The sequence below is a fragment of the Anopheles marshallii genome, chromosome 2 (assembly GCF_943734725.1).
Source record: "Anopheles marshallii chromosome 2, idAnoMarsDA_429_01, whole genome shotgun sequence".
NCBI classification, from domain to species: domain Eukaryota; kingdom Metazoa; phylum Arthropoda; class Insecta; order Diptera; family Culicidae; genus Anopheles; species Anopheles marshallii.
In genome coordinates, this window is record NC_071326.1 from 10994414 (window position 1) to 11011018 (window position 16605).

The window sequence follows — 16605 nt, forward strand, 5'->3', positions numbered from 1 at the left end:
CCCGCTTTTTTTGTGTGTCTGTGCCCTTTTAATCCCGCATTGTTGTGGGTGACGCAATTACAGTTGTGCGCCCTTTTGTTAATTCGACGCTGTTAGGGACGTTATGTTGTTGGTTTTGTTAACTCGTCTTTTTCACTGTTTCCACTCTTACTTTCTACACATCCGAGCACAATCGAATGCACCTTTCATGGCGATGAACGGGAACAAATGAAAAAGTTAATACAATTATGATGACATCAAATCGAATGACATTACATTTTCTTTACAAGTTGCTTTTAATTGTTATGTTTCGGGTTCTTTTCTTCTTCTCTACTGGCATCTTTTGTAACTTTACATTCACTGACAGCCTCCAGTACACGAATAATCCATACCTCAAACTTATTCAAAAGGATATCCTTCAGCCTCTAAAGCATAAGATAAGAGCATAAGATATGTGCAAATAAGGAGATTGGAAGAAAAAAATAAGCGACACGCAGATCACCGCAATAACACAAACAAATGGCTGACCTTCAGCGACCATGGCTTTCGGCGAATTCCTCTTGGAGAGTGTGTCTCTGGCTCCTGCAGTGAACGAAGTTCAGTGTCGAGCGAATGTAACCTTCGGTCTAGGAGTAGAAGATGTTCCACCAAACGGTGGGCTACTCAAAACCATTTAGGAACAACAATCACCACCATTTGGCAGCTCTTCGTCAAGAACCCTCATAATCCGTACGTGGGGAGATGGTTCGTAACCGATGCCGGAGGATTCAACAACAAAAAAAAGGGGGCGCACTTGCACAGAATATCATTAAAAGCAGATCCCCAGGTCCCCCCGAAGCAATGCCCGATCCTATCGGAATTCCGTATCCGCGGCACATACCTTTCTACAGCACCATTTATCTTCCGCACTTTGGCTGGCGGCAATGGTGCGCTCGTAGTGCGACCTCTGGTACGTAATCCACACCACCGCACAGAGGCACCCGCACACTGCTTACGCACATACGTTCAAGATCATAATCGCGATCGCGAACGAAGATGACGCGTGGGTTGCCTTCACCGTGGTGGGGTTTTTATTTCTGCCATTCGGTTTTACTCGGTGTTGCGAATTAGACGGCGCACATTGGTATGTTGCAATGCACTCGCGCTCCTTTGATGAGCCGGTTTGCAGTTCCCAACCGAACAAACAGCGAGCTGTTCCTAATGACGTTCCTATTTGATCGATCGAAGCTATATTGATCTTCGATCTTTGCGTGCAACAGCTGCACTGCCATGCTCGTTTGTGCTTAATGTTGGTGACGAGTTCTTCACACCTTTCTAAGTCCGCCACATTCCAAACCAAAAGATAGTGACCGTTGTTCGATCGATTAGCCCGAGGGTTTCCGCACTGGGTCTAGGTGTGTGCATAAATTACTCTTCCGATTGACCTCCTTTGCTTCGTCCACTTCCGTTCACTTCCATTCCCACGACTTCGCTGCGGGGTTGTAATATGTAAATCTTGCCTGTGGTGATCGTGTTTCGTCACACGCAACATCAGATGCGCAACCACCAAACTGGCGCGTGTGTGCTACCTGAGACGTATTGTGACAATCTGTCACATCCTGCACGACCAGCTAATTGTTGGCGGCCTGAGTGTTTAATGTCTTCCACTCTTTCTCGATCACGATTGCGCTCAACCGGCGCTACCGATGTTCTGAAGGGCAATTAATCGCTTGCTTACAGATGAGGGCTTCACCCTTCATCGTTTCGTCTTGAAGTTCGGTTTAAAGTTTTGGAAAGGGGGAAAAAAGGGTTCGCCAGTGTCTTAGCGACATCCGAACGAACTAATTAAAAGCGACACCTTTGGAAATAGGAAAATCTGAATCGTTTGTGTGTGTGTGTGTGTGTGAGTGTTTGTCTGGAATGGGCTAACGCTGCTAAATGCTGGTAAATTCAAACATCAAATCGGCGTGGTGGTGCCAACGTTTCTTGCCGCGTTTATCGCGTAACCAGTAGCCGAAACACCCGTTTTTCACCTCCCATTTGATGGTGTAATGTTAAAGTGGCTGTTGCTTTTCCGTTTACTGTACCGGATACTGTTCAGCGTTTATCGAACGGTTCAGGTTTATTTTTACGATCGACCACTAACGCACACCCGGTGCTGTTCGTCATCGTTGGCGTTATTACTTTTCCTGTTTTTACGTGGCTTGTACCTCTTTAAACATTATTTGCCTACCGAAAACAACAGCTTTTTTTTTCGTTGGTTTCTTTCATTTACTTCCCTGCTGAATCATTCGTGTTGTTGTGGCGAATGTTTCGTACCGAGTGGACCACCGCTTTTCCACACCTTCAACCGTGAGTGACCGTTAAAAAAGTGTAATTAATCATTATAATGAATAATAATAATGTCGCTACTTGTGGCGTGTCGCGACAAATTCCATCCAGACCTTCGTCACCCCGTTGGGGAACCGCACGCCATCTTGCTGGAAAAATAAAGCTGAAAAACGAAGACCAACAAAAAAAAGTTGGAAACAGAACATGCATAAAAGAAACCCTGCTGTTTAATATTAATGTTCGTTAAAGGAGAGTTTAAAGTAACGTTTTATAAGCAGCGCTATACTTTCCCAAGCAAAACGTTAATATTCCCACATCCTCTCCATAAGGACACGCCCCACAAAGGATGGTTTAATTAGCATCATGGTTCGCATACCAGCGGCAAATCGACAACCGGACGAAAAGATTTTCGCCAAGTGTAATTTATGCCATCACACCACTAATGGAATCGTCATTTTTCCTGATTAGTACCATGCAGATACGCCTGACTGCTTCCAGCACGTGTTAGCACGTGTAGTCGTCCGCTCCACCCTTCCGCATGTCCATGCGTGGTTGCCACATCCCACCGTACTAAACTTTACACTAACTTCACGGACTATTACACCCATTATCCTTCGGGCGCCAAGGACCAATCCGTTCGGTCCTTATCCACGATCAGCATTGCAGGGCGCCCCGTCAATGCCTTCTCCACCCCCACAAAAAACCCCTTCCCGCAGTGGGTGTTTGAGAACACATTATAAAATCATTGCCACTCAAATATTTACGCCTTTGGCATCCCTCAACTAGGAACCTTCCTATTCCTACACGCACAGCATCTCACTCTCAGTCGCAATCGCTCTCGTTTCATTTCCAGTTTGCGGGGAGAATTCAATTCTCATGTGCATATTGCACCGTATGCACTGCGGGTCGTTTCATTTGCTGTTGCTCCACCATCGTTCTACGGCCGGGGACGAGTTTTAGACAACTTCTAGCCCAGCCCGCCACACAAGGAACAATCGATGAAATTTTCCATCACAGCTTGCTGAATGGGTGTGGATGAGTGTGGAGAAGTATTGCACACCATCATCACCATGGCAACGGTATGGTGTATGTTTGCTAACGTGGGTACATGGGCCTTCCCATCATCTCCGATATATCCACCAACATGCGTGATACATTAATTAAATTAGCACAAATCAATCCACGGAAAATCGTACTTCCCTCTCTGCACTCTGCATTACATTTCTGGAGTTTATTTTAGCAGCATTTCATCGGGCCATAAAGATGCCTACCTTCACGTTCCTTTCGTCGTCGGCTCTTTCGCGCGTATACTTCGCTCTAGACTCCAGACATTATCGACATTCGCTCGATTGCGCCAAGTTATGATTTACAATATCTACCGCTAAGCCTTTACAGCATCAATTTCTATCGCCTGCCCACTTACAAATCCGAGCTTATCGATGGTAGGATATTATGTAAATTACTGACCAAACATCAGGCCTCGTTCCGGACTTCGAGGAGATGCAATCGTTACGCGCTCGACAAGGTAAATATTAGCTATTAATTAAGCGCAGTTAACCGAATTATCTCAATCCCTGCAGCTGGAGAACGCTGCAGACACGGCGAGGAGCTTCTCGAAACGCGCCCAAACATCCGAAAACCTCCCATCGGTTGGAATTCCCGCTCGCGCAATATGCGTTTTTGCCCGGCTTCACTACACATTCCCCTTGTTGGCGTTTAAACAATAAATTAATTTCGTTTTTGAGCGGAGCTGTAGTGTGTCGGTTTTTTTTCTCCTAGTTCATTATTTTTTCCTATCGTCCCTTCGCAGCTTTCGATACGTCACGAACGCCTGCTTTAACGAGCTGTCACCATCACAAAAGCCCTAGAAATGTTTTACATGCTGCTTTACGATGGCCACTGAAGAGAAAATGAGTTATGGTGTCCATGTTGGAATGGGCAATCGTTACACTGTTAGAGTATTTTATCCACTCGCTGTTGATGTGCATTTGCCAGCGACTTCCCAAACTGTTACCAGATCCGGCGTCACTCCGTTCACTGCCGAAAGTGAGCGGAGGGTTTTGGCTCGGAATGAAGCTAAACGATGCTCTCAATTTGCTCCGTTTCCGTCACGAACAACGAAGGGCCCAGCCGCCTTACGGGTGGTCAGTGACGGTGAAAATAAGGCAACTTCATTTTTCAAACGAAGGTAGTCGCCCGATCACGTGTTCGAAAGTCATAATCTGGTTGTGTCTCGTTACAAGACATTAAATGGGGGGCAGGTTGTCATTTTCAAAAAGATGGACGCGGTAACCGCGGAGTTTCTTTTCCTTTCAAGCGCAAATGATCTTATTGTGGCATTGGATGACATTCTAACAAACTCCTCGTCGATCCATTTCCCATCTGCCTTGATCAGTATCTAGATCAGCGAATGTCGTCCACGGTCAACTCTACGCAATTGTCCGGCTTCGACCGATCATTTATCGCATTCTTCATCGATTGAGTACACGAGCAACACAAATCCTGTCGTTTCCGTTCCAATACGAGCGAGTTTTTACTCCTCACGAGCGCACCATAAAGACCCTGAACGTCGTACGGTGTACTGGTTCATCACGTCGTTGCTCTAAATATCTGACGCCCTCAACTCGACCCGCCATGAAACCATTTGCCCAGACATTGTTTACATGTCTGATTTCGAGTGAGCCTTCAAACGTATCGTCATCAACTTCCATTCTATACGCTGCCAAGACGGGATCACCTTCCAATCCCCCTTTTTTCCACCACCGACGCGTCAGACGACAGCTACGCCAAGGTCAAAGATCGTTTGTTTCGGTGGCGATCGATGGTCAACGTTACGTTACGCAACATTCTTGCGCGCACGTTCTCCATTCATCAATATCCAGCCAATTTTTGGCCGGGACCAACTCCATGCAGCCTTTCCAAACGCTTCCAACAAAGATGTTACTGGAGATGTCCCACACGAGGCGACATTTGGAGCGTACACCTTTTAGCTGATGGTGCAAAGAGCCATTGCACATATGCCACTGCTCACTCCCGTGTTCCATTTCCTGCGGCTACAAAACAGCAACAATGACGGTACAACAGTAAACTCCATTTTCTTTTTAAAGAACCAACCACAATGGAATCGATTCTCCCGTCGATTGCATTTGCAGATGTGACAGAAAGTACGTCACGGTAATTGGCGCTACCGAGACTACCCACTAATGGTAGCTCCTTTAGTCTCGGGAACGCATCTCGGGCCCTGTCGAAGCGGCTGTACTGTTGCACTAATGGGTGTACTTGGCGATTACATTCGACAGACACGCTGAACCCGTTCGATGCTCGATTGCACCTAGGCATTCCAGCATTGCTGCAATACACTGATGTTCCTTTCGCTTCGTAAAACGTTTCGCGGCAGCAAAGATGCATCGCTTAAAGCATGTTGGTGGTGGCAATGGAAGCGCTAGTTGCGTGTAATCGAGAAGAAAATACCTCCTGCTGGAGTTAACTTTGTGCCATTTGTGAGGCTTACAGCAAAACGAATAAAGGACCAGACATCCTTTGGTGGATTATCAGCGACGTAAGAGATTAAAACATGCACATATGACTAAACCCCTCAGTAAAACGACCCGCCCGAATCTCATTTGAAAACGACTCCATCTCTGCCAGTTGCATTCTTCGGCACTACTCGCCCGCATCCTTCGGTAATTTCGGCGTATAGGTGAAAGTTTGCTAAACATTTGATTGAATTACAGCGCATACCAAAGCTTCTTGGGCTAGGTGGCGACGGGAATCGGAATCTTAGCCGAAACTTTTCACACATCTTCATCTGCCCAGGCAAACGCGTCGTCGCCAATCAACCGTACCCTGAAAGCGTAATTCTATGCTACCATCACAAGACTTTGCCAATCCTTGCTTGCTGAATGTGCACAAGTTTACACACTTTCAAGTGCGATTTCGTATCCATGGCTCGTTGGGGAAGATTCACGATGCAGCAAACTAATTTAATCGTTACCCGTTTTATCCGCCCGGCATGTAATGGGACGTCTTATGGGCGGATAGCTCTACAATTCTTTTGCATTATTGTGCGCTGTTCTTTATAAATACACATTTCCTGTTTAGGAGTTGCAATTTTTTTAATCACATATTAAAAGACGACGAAAATTGGGCAAGATAACATAAATAATATAAAACATGTTTAGATATCTCCGCAAGGAAGATTTTAAAACTCTCCGGTTTGATTCTGAGAGTCTCCAACAGATGTCAGCTCAAGAGAATGTCAACTCTTGAAAATCTCACCGATGGTGCTCACACATAGATGGCGCTTTCGCAAATATGAACCATGATACCGGGAAGTAATCACCACTACCGTATAAACGGGTTGGCAAATCTCTCATGCAATCAAAATATCGTACTCAAACACACGCACACACATACGCATTTTGATAGATTCCAACCCTACAAATCAAAACAAACACTTACCGCTTTGTGATCAAAGCCAGTTTTTCGGATTTTAAAGCAGCTTTCCGATGTTTTAAAGCGATTATATAGAGGTTTGGGTTTCTCTCCTACGAAAAAAACATATTTGTGAATACTATCAAAGCACATTAAAATCAATTCCAGTGCTGGTGCGAAAGTGTTGGTGGTTTACTCGTTTATCATACAGTGATCGCCGATTCGCAGAATGGTAAGTTGCTTCCATTGCTTATCAGCATCCACCCCCACAAGATGTAAGCAATTGTTTTTTTTCTGTTCGCAAACGCAAATGTTTATTCAAATATCCTTTGCTGCTCTGTGTGTGTATGTCTGTTAGTATGTTGCGAGTGTGAGAGCGAACTGGTTACGGGGAGCATTGAATGGCTTTTAGCAACTGGACGATAGCAATAGTATAATACACCACAAAACATGCACTGACCGGAGGGGTAAGCTTCGAATGGCTGGCGATCGGTGACGACGGTTGCTGGTGTGGTTCCCTCATCCTACCAGGGACAAAATCTCCCTACCTGTGAAGCGACGACAGTGTCTCTGGTTAACGCCGGTCCAATCAGGTGAGGAACGAATCTTCGTCCGTCAATCCGCTTCGTTTGCCACCCCACGAGTGGAACGGATTCCGGATGACCACCTTCGGTTGTTTGTGTGCGCGCGGTATGGTGCGTTTACCACCCCACGGATAAAACACCTGTGCCGTGTTCCGTTTGCCGCCCCACGAGTGGAACTTCTGCTTCGACACATAGCGCGGTGTGTCGCGTTTCTGCAGCGCTGCCATACTGCGGTCGAACGGACCCGGCCGGGCGCAGTACGATTCCAGATAGTCCCGCACCATCCCGATCAGTTGCTGATCGTTGAAGCGATCCAAAAGACACTGGTAGTACTGTTTCACGTTTCGCGAACAAAAACCGTTATGGGTCGATCTTGTAAGTTGCATCGTCAAACCATCTCGTTGCAGTTGGTGGGATGCTGAAAGGAAACAAACGTTAATTACTATGATTTTTAATTAACTCTCCTCATAAAATTGATCTGCTATCCTATCAATGTAGAGTTCTGAGTACTTGCAGAACATCTCCATTACGTCCTTGCTGTGTTTTTTTATTATTTGCATTTAATTTAATTTTACTTTTAGTTTCTTTTTAATTACACTGCTACCCGGTGCTATGGTCCCGGAAAGGACACACATTTAAAACACACATGCCCCCCCCACGAACGTACATGTCCTAATTGCATGATTGCGTTACATTAATTCAACTAACTTTCCCGCTACCAACCACACCTACCGGAGAGAAAAACCTGCCGGGCAAAAAGCAATCACGCTAAAATGACTTACAGAACCGTCAACAACCAGCCAAAGCAAACATGCCACCACGTGTCGAATGGTGGACAGACGTTTAAAAAAAAAGCACACACCGAGAGTTTCCGTGTGTAGAACACGAAAATATATGGTTCTACTAAAAACAGGCGCACCGGCCAGCACCTTCCAGCGAACATCCAAAATCAAATAAACAGACCGTTGATTTCCGGTCGAAACGACTCCACCACCACCCCCATTACCCTGGAAGGAACTTCCGACGCTACCGTCCACCAGTGCATTGGGGCGATCTCTGCTGTGCGATGTTTCTGTGCGCGAATCGACCGCGACCTGTGGCGGTTCACCAACCTCGTCCGCCTCATCGTCCTCGCCGCCAAACAGCAACGAGCACGCGTCATCAAACCGTACAACTCGTTCCACCATGTACTTCCGGTAGCGATTGATCAGCGATTCGAGAAACATCAGCTCGGTAGATGGCGGTACGGCGTGTGGTAACCTGGCAGACGAAATCAAATTGTTCCCATCCTCTCCGCCAAGCACCCGTTCGCGGATTCTGCTCCAAACGTTTCCATCCAGCGCGTTATCACTCGATAGCGTAGCCCGGAGCGCTACATCGTTGCCAGCGGGTTGTGTACGATCACAGCGGCAGGGTTGTGGTGCTCCGGCCAGCACAAACACTACCGTGACCAAAGCTAGACAAAACATGGCCATCCGGTGTTTTGCTCTTCCACGCGCCCGCACACACACACACACACAAGCACACTGCACCGAACTGTGCCACCGAAAATCCCAGCGCCAGGAGTTTGTTTGTTTGCACTGTTTTTTTTTCCCCTTTTTTAATCCTTTGCGTCCCGAAACGTTTGCACGGGCGGTCTGTGTGTGAATGTGTTGTGCTCTGTCGCAAGCCACACTCTTAAGCAAGCACCGAACGCGACACCGGTTGCTGCATGTCGACGCGGTCACGGTCAATCGCAAACTGACGCACCTGTTGAACGGCGGATGTCCTTTTTATATACTCCCTGCCTTTCACGAAAACGAAATCAGGTAAAGCACGGCTTTCCTCGGGTGCGTGTCCTTCGGTCCGGGGGGGGTGAGGTTTTTTTTTGGGGGTATGGAACCTACACAAATCATTGATTCGTAAAATAATTCCAAAGGGAATGCACGTTCCTCCTTCTGGCCGTGCTGCTGTACTGAAGCATCCTTGATTGCAGACAATTACAAGCGATTGAAGCACTTCCAACAAAACGGCAAATATAAATGCGCTCGTAGGAGTGGGGTGGACGGGCGGCGCATGGTTTAAGATTTACATCCATTATCAAAGCCTCATGGTCCCTCGAAACCATTTCCCCCAAACCCGACGCGGTGGGAACCCAGCGAGACGTGCGTAATGAAAAGTTTCACCCTTAAAGAAACGGGTTTTAGCGTTGGTGCGATTCCTGGTAGAAGCGGACATCAAATGGCCAGCCGGGATGTGATGGCGCTCAGACCTCGGTTGTGCTCCTGACGTGCAATCAAATCTGCTCAACCGACTGGAACCGATGAAGCACGTTGGCACTCATTTGAAAACTTACACCTTCCAAAGAGCCAGTGTCACCCACCGGTCCATTCGGCCCGACTAATGCCCCCCGCTTTGTGTTGCAAAGTTGAAGTCACCCCAAACCTTGCGAACTGTCCATTTGGCCATTTTACTACATTCGTGACGAAAGCACATCCCACGTTGTGGATCACGCTACTCCAATCGGTCTGCCAAAAGGTGCGTCAGATGCCCAGCCAGCCAACGATTTATAACTCGCGCTTAAAGACATGCCACGACGCGGTGGCACAGCTAAAACCAAAATCCTCCAGGTAAAATCCGACCACCAAAAAAGGTCCGCAGGATTGTACATCATTCGATGGAGAGCAATTAAACCAATTCTACTACACCGAAACTTTGCAACTTTCAAACTGCCAGTTTTGCCCCTGCAGTAAACTGGCCCATTTCATTTAATGAAGTTGGTGAAAGTTTTCAACCCCATGATGAAGTTGCCTTTCATGATGTGGCTTGTGCTATCAGCAAATCTAAATTCTGTGCCTGTATGTGTGTTCTGTACCGTTGATTCTATTGCTTTGCCGTTTTAGAAATTTCGCTTCTGCGGCGATGGAGACTGTCCCGATTGGGTGCTGGGTGAGATTCACTCCAACCTGGCCCTTCTCACCACGAACCAGCTGAACGATCTTGGGGAACATACGGCAAAGTCAATCCTTGGAGCGGAAATACCGGTGCGTAATGTGTTCCGCTAAGCTGCCCTTGTTACCACCCGAAACCACAATCTAACGCTTCTATCTTCATTTGCAGGAGAACGAAATCAGCAAAATCTACTCCATCACAAAGGGTTCCATGGATGCACCGAAGGGCGGTATCGCTTGTCTGAGATTTCTGCTAACCAGTGCCTCCCGGTACAACATGAACAGTGACGACTTCAGCACGGAACTGCAGCAGCTGGGACTGCCGAAGCAACACACGGTCATCATCTGTCGGTTGTTTGACGGCTACGTTCTGAAGATACGGGCCATGCTGCGGGAGAAAAGTTTAAGCATCAATCAGCTGGACACATTTAGCTGCAGCATTCCGAAGAATACGATCGACTGCATTCAGCTGAAGATTGGCATACAGAACGAGCTCGTCGACGGGTTGCCAAAGAAAACGTCCCATACGGTTAATCTGAATCGTAATGATGCGCTGCTGTTACTAAACGAGCTGAAAGCGGTCCGCGATACGATGGAGAGCTACAACTTTGATAAAAAATATTCGACAGAAAAATAAAATGCCTTGTTGATGTGATGTGCACGAGGAACAACAATTCTATACCCATTCTATTTAGTAGATTTTATTTTCAAGATAATCTTCAAAAGTAAAAAAAAGTACGAATAGATCAATTCTTAAATGGATTTGACGGCAGCTTTGTTGGAGTTTTTTTGCTGCTAGCACGTGGTAATCGATTGCATGTTAAATTGCAACCATCTACGTGCACCTTTACATTTGCATGCAGCACGCTATGCACAGTGGTCGACTTTATGGCCAACAGGTAGTTGCTGTTCTCTTACTTCTTATGAGATTTCTCGAAGGCTTTGTATTTTCTTGTTATATTTATGAGCATGAAAACATCATTTTTCGTACTTTACGCCCGTTTTATGAAAAAATAACGTTTCATAAATATGCAACTGCTTTGCAACAGGCTAATCGGTTTCGAATTCTAGTAATCAAGTGCGCAACATAAACGTTCTGACAAGCAAGTCAAATACAAACACATGCACACATACGCAGCACTGAGCAAAACCTGCGCATGTATAGAACAGGCGAAAGAAGCCTGAAAAAGTTTTCTCGGAATTTTCTGTCAAGTTGTTTGTTTGTTTCGGGCGCATTTTTGCCAATTAAAAACACTATTTTCACCTACTTTTACCGTCTGGCAACCTGTACGAAAACATCAGCGATTGTTTTTGGCTCGTTCGAAGAACATTCTACTTGCCCTGTCTCCTACCGCGAGACGTGGGATAACAACATGGACTTTCTACGTAACTACGAAGCGGCGGATCAGGAAGAATCGGAGGACATGGATTCGAATCGGGTAAATAGTTGATGTTGAATGTTTGGTCTTACCTTTCCCGTAGCACCCAGTGAACGTTTAGGAAGAACTCGCGTTTGAATACGCATTGCGAACGTTTTGCTTTCGGGTCGGCACATGCCACCGCCAATAAACCATATAAGGAAGCTATAGCAAATGTGCGATTAAGGACAAGTGACAGAAGCTGCAGACAAGCTAAAAAAAGATATTTTCAAGATTAAATATAGCCTTCTGGCGGTACCTGGCTGGATGTGATGAAAGTATCACCCATGTGGATTATGCCTTTCACTCCCTGTAGAGCGTGCATTCTGCGCGGAACATTATCGATTTTTCATAGAACACAGAAATCAATAGCAAACAATGTATGCTTATGCAGTCGAACCGAAGAGCTACATGGGATGGTTCATGGAGGGAGGGCAGAGAGGATTATGCTTTGTTTAGATACTATTAAAGAGCAACGTAATGTTGGCAGTACCTTACTGTTATCAAGCTAAATAACTCCGTGTGCGTACTGCTCAAGGTCACGAAAGTGTCAATCCGTTTCGGCAGTCCCATCTCTATCTGCGTAATGTGGAATGAGTTGTTTCCGCAAAAAAGCAACCGAACAAAACCCCTCCAACAGTTGTGAAGACCATTTTAATAACACAATTCGCCTGTCTTGCCTGTACATGTCCTGAATAGTTGCCCCTTCCCATAGGAACAGACCGCGTCACCGACCGGTTCATCGAGCTCCTCCACGTCGGTCGAATCACCCAAAAGACGGAGCGGTACGGGCAAACCATCGGCACGCCGTAATGAGGAGAAATATGACGATAAAGGCGTGAAGACCGGGCATAAACCACGCAAGGAGCTGAACGAGGTAAATATGAACGTGCTAGGTTTAGCTTGTCTCGTTCACATTTTCTATCTGTACACGATTTTGTTGAATTTTACTGTTCACCGATTTCTGAAAACAAATAAGATGTTTTTAAACGCAATCGCTCTTACTGACCGTACAGAAGCAAACTATCTGCGGACTTAAATTTCCCATTTGCCTATGTCGTTTGTGTTTTCTATCTCTTCTAAAACGTTACGATCTTAAAAACCAGTTCCATCATTCTTTTGAACCACCCACCTAATGTTATTGCCAATAATTCTGACGCCTATTATGTTGTCGTCCAAAGAACACCACAATCATTTAGCCTATAAAAATGCATATGCCACAAAATTCCTCAAACACACACACACCCACTCAAAAGAACGTTCCAAGAGCAACATCCGGTGCGTCCTCCGTCAGGCCAACCTGCTCTCGCCGCAAGCGGTCTCAACTGAACCTTCGGCACCGAAAACTTCTTCTGCCGAAGGGAGCGAAAGCTTTCCCTGGAGGATGCTTTTCGGTTCGCTCTGGAAACACGGTGTCATCTGGTAGTCATCTGTAATATCAGTGCTGCCAGTGCTTCCACGTCCTAGCAGAGTAGCGTGACCCACCCCCATTCAGGTGTTGTCGATGTCTGAAAGAGACATAGGGACCGATTTCGGGAACACTCATAGTAGCAAAACATTCAGCACCTCAGTCCGCTGTGAGTAAGATGCATTGCTGTGTAAGTATGGCCTAGACAAGAAATGTAACCCCAAAAATGAACACGTTTCTCACGCTTTCTTCTTCTCTACCACCAATCTCTAATAATGTTACTTCTTTTAAAGCCCAATTTACAAAGAATGTACAAAAAAAAACTTTAACCATACATTCCGAGCCTTGGCGTCCAATCGCCAACACTAGCGCCGTAAATGTTGCTAGTGAACTGTGGAAAAGAAGGATTGAATATGGACTGTTTCTCATAACGTTCACAATACTGCAAACAATATGCTCGCCAAGACCCCCTCCGTGACGTGACGCTTTAGTTAAAATGGCTCCATTCAATGCGTCACTGCTAATGGATAATTAAGCACATCGCCACCATTCCGTATGACGTGGTGCGTGTCTGCGAGTGGATTGAGTGCAGTATAAAACAGCTGGGACATACGCATGGCGTTTGTTTCTTTCTTTGTAGAATTCATCCTCGCCGGACGATCGCCACGGTTCGCGATCCTCATCCCGTTCGTCCTCAACGGATGGTTCCGGGTCCAAGTCTCGATCGCGCAGCCCTTCGCCTAAACCATCGCGAACTAAAATCATTAAAAATGGCGCAGATGGAACGGCAAAACCTGGGACTCCGAAAGCATCTTCTGCGAATAAAGACCGCAAAGATAGACAATCGAAATCTCCGCCAGATCAGGCACGTCGTACAACTTCTGCTACGCTCGCTGGCAGCAGCCAAAGCAAGGTATGTTATCAATGCCCTATTCAAAGAGCTTTCGTTGCTATTATTGATGTTGATGTTATTTTATCCAGGGTGCAGTGAAAGCCAACCAAAAGGATAGGAGAAAATCCTCCCCACCGAAGCAAGATGCAAGCAAACGAGATCGTAGCACTTCCCGTGATCGTGATCGAAAATATCGTGAAAAGGAGCGTGATCGAACGCGAGATCGCGAACGTGAGCAGCGCAACCGGGAACGTGAGCGCGATCGTGAACGCGAACGCGAACGCGATCGGGAACGAGAACGCGAAAAGAATCGTCAGAAGGATCGTGAGCGTAATCGCGACCGGGAACGGGACAGAGACCGGGAACGAGATAGATCTCGCGAACGTAATCGCTATGATCGCGGTGATCGCGGTGGCGCATGTCGGGATTCGCGTGGCGATTATCGCGATCAGCGTCGAGGAGGCAATTGGAGGTACAGAGAGGACGAAATTGCAGGTCGAAACAGTTAATGCTTTATTTCTAATTCTCCATTCGACAGCAAATCTAATGATCGAGACAATAGTCGACGGGATACTCGCGGATACGATCGAAAGGATGATCGTAAGGATAAGCGTAGTGGCCGGGATTACGAGAAGAAAGACCATCGTAAGAATCGTCGCTCAAACTCTCGCGAATCACGAAACCGCAAACGATCGTCGAGGACGCGCGACTCACGTTCTCGTTCGCGATCCCGATCGCGATCATGTAGCAAATCATCACCATCGCGTGCCAGTCAACAACAAACACCATCACATGCTTCCCACGCCGGTGGTTTACTTCCAACACCAACCAGATTTACGCAAAGCACCATCTCTCCCACAAAACCCCCTTCGCTGTTACCCACGCCGCCTGCGTCCCAGTCACTGCTGGGAGCGATTCCTTCTACTGCAGGCATACCATCCCTGATGAGCATCCCAACGAAACCACCGATCGGTTCGCTGATTCCTCCAGCCGTAGCCGCCAAATTGAACCTCTCGAACGATTCGAAGGCCGGCCAGGTGGGACTGTCGCTGGCATCACCCGCTCAAGATCCAGCCGTTCAGGCTAACCTGCTACTGTCCCGTAGCGCACTGTTGCGTAACAATGCAAAAGCGGCCCAGCTGGAAAAGATGGGCATTGATGTGTTGCAGCAGAACCAAAAAGCAGTGGACAGTGTACCGCTTCCTTCGTACTACAATCCGGGCGTGGTTAATCCGGTCCGGTACGCCGATCAGGTGCAGAAGCGCAAATTGCTCTGGAGCCACAAAACTAACGAAAGCAAGGAAGTGTCCTCTAACATTAGCAAATGGGAGCAGGCTAAGTTTGCGCAGGACACAGACGGCAGGGTAGCGTCCAAATTTCTTCGGCTGATGGGCGTGAAGGATGCGGTACCAAAGGCGGGCGAAGAACAAGAATCACCTGTAGCGACTGGTGCTCCCTCATCATCAACGCTCTCGGCAAAGGTAAGCTCCAGCCCCGGGATGGCTGGTACTGGCGCTTCGAATGGCGGTAAATCGACGGGAGATAGTATTAAGAAACAGGAAGAGCTCTTCTCAACGATGGAACAACAGTACGAGGTAGCTCGACAGGTGACACACACAATGCGTGGCGTAGGGCTTGGCTTTAGCTCCCAGGCTCGTCAATTCTAATTTGCTGAAGCCATTACAGCGTGTCAGGTCGGTGTGTTTCCGGTAGCCGTTAGCTGTATAGTGTAGCGGAAATAGTTCCTCGTGGGAGGGACGACATACGCAGCTAAAGCATCATAAATGAATAAACGTAAAACCTCTAAATTGAACAATTTTTTTTCTTTTCCTCCAATTTTCCGAACATTCCCACAGATTGTATAGATTATTCTTTTTTATTTAAACAACTACCAAAATAAAAACCTATGCATGTACAAAAATAACAGTTAAACAGAGGATCAACCCAAACCAACAGTAGTGCAGCGTCGGCATGTTTACACGATCCACGGATCGCACGTTCCGGCCTCTAGTGATGCTGAACTAAGTCATACGCAGTAGGATCCGCATTATTAACTAACATGCGTGCGAAACAAAACATTAAAGAATGACACGTGAATCGTAACGAGATATTTGAACGGTAGACCACCAATTACAAAGCTTACCACACATTCGTATTACCGTTATAACAAGGAACGTGTGTCTGCGTAACAACATATTAGTGAGTTCCTTCTTCAGTTTCCTCGTTGCAATATCTTCGTTTAATGGCTTTGAACAATAAAGGTACGAATAACCAAACAGTTAAAAACGAAAACAAAATCTATCATAACGAACCACCATCCGGGCACAAGTACAGCTCATGGGTGTGGTAGTGAAGCACTCTAACACATAATCGAGGACAGATCTCCCGCGGCAAAGAGAGGCACCACGACCATCAGCAAATGGTTTGCCTCCTCTTCAATAATATCTATTGCTTACAATATCGATATTCCATTAGTAAATTCCTGCATCGCTTCGCTTCGCTTGCAAATCAAAAACCCAAGCACAATAAACGCACAATTCCCCCATTCCCAAATGGCTTTCAAAAGGCCTACCGGCAGTCTCACCGTAGGCCATATGTATGTGGAATGTTGTTCTCGCTCTCGCTTCAAAACTATCAATCTTTCCGCAAA

At 46.6% G+C, this 16605-nt stretch overlaps 3 protein-coding genes across 3 annotated transcripts; 2 read left to right on the forward strand and 1 right to left on the reverse strand.

The window, feature by feature from the left end:
* Window positions 1-7312: 7312 nt before the first annotated feature.
* On the reverse strand, window positions 7313-8782 carry LOC128710070 (leucokinins-like). Its single transcript, XM_053805110.1, is given in 3 exon segments — window positions 7313-7725; window positions 8271-8295; window positions 8297-8782. Coding segments are annotated over 3 exon segments (924 nt in total).
* A 201-nt stretch (window positions 8783-8983) lies between these two features.
* Window positions 8984-10874, forward strand: LOC128710074 (COMM domain-containing protein 4; the record flags this gene model as incomplete). Its single annotated transcript, XM_053805113.1, has 3 exons — window positions 8984-9115; window positions 10190-10330; window positions 10407-10874. Coding segments are annotated over 3 exons (741 nt in total), but the record flags the coding sequence as incomplete, so codon positions are not given.
* Window positions 10875-11610: 736 nt separating this feature from the next.
* Window positions 11611-15622, forward strand: LOC128706713 (arginine/serine-rich coiled-coil protein 2-like). The gene is made up of 5 exons (XM_053801655.1): window positions 11611-11676; window positions 12371-12532; window positions 13704-13976; window positions 14045-14427; window positions 14494-15622. Exons 1-5 carry the CDS (start codon window positions 11611-11613, stop codon window positions 15620-15622), a joined length of 2013 nt encoding a protein of 670 aa, XP_053657630.1.
* The last annotated feature ends 983 nt before the right edge of the window (window positions 15623-16605 follow it).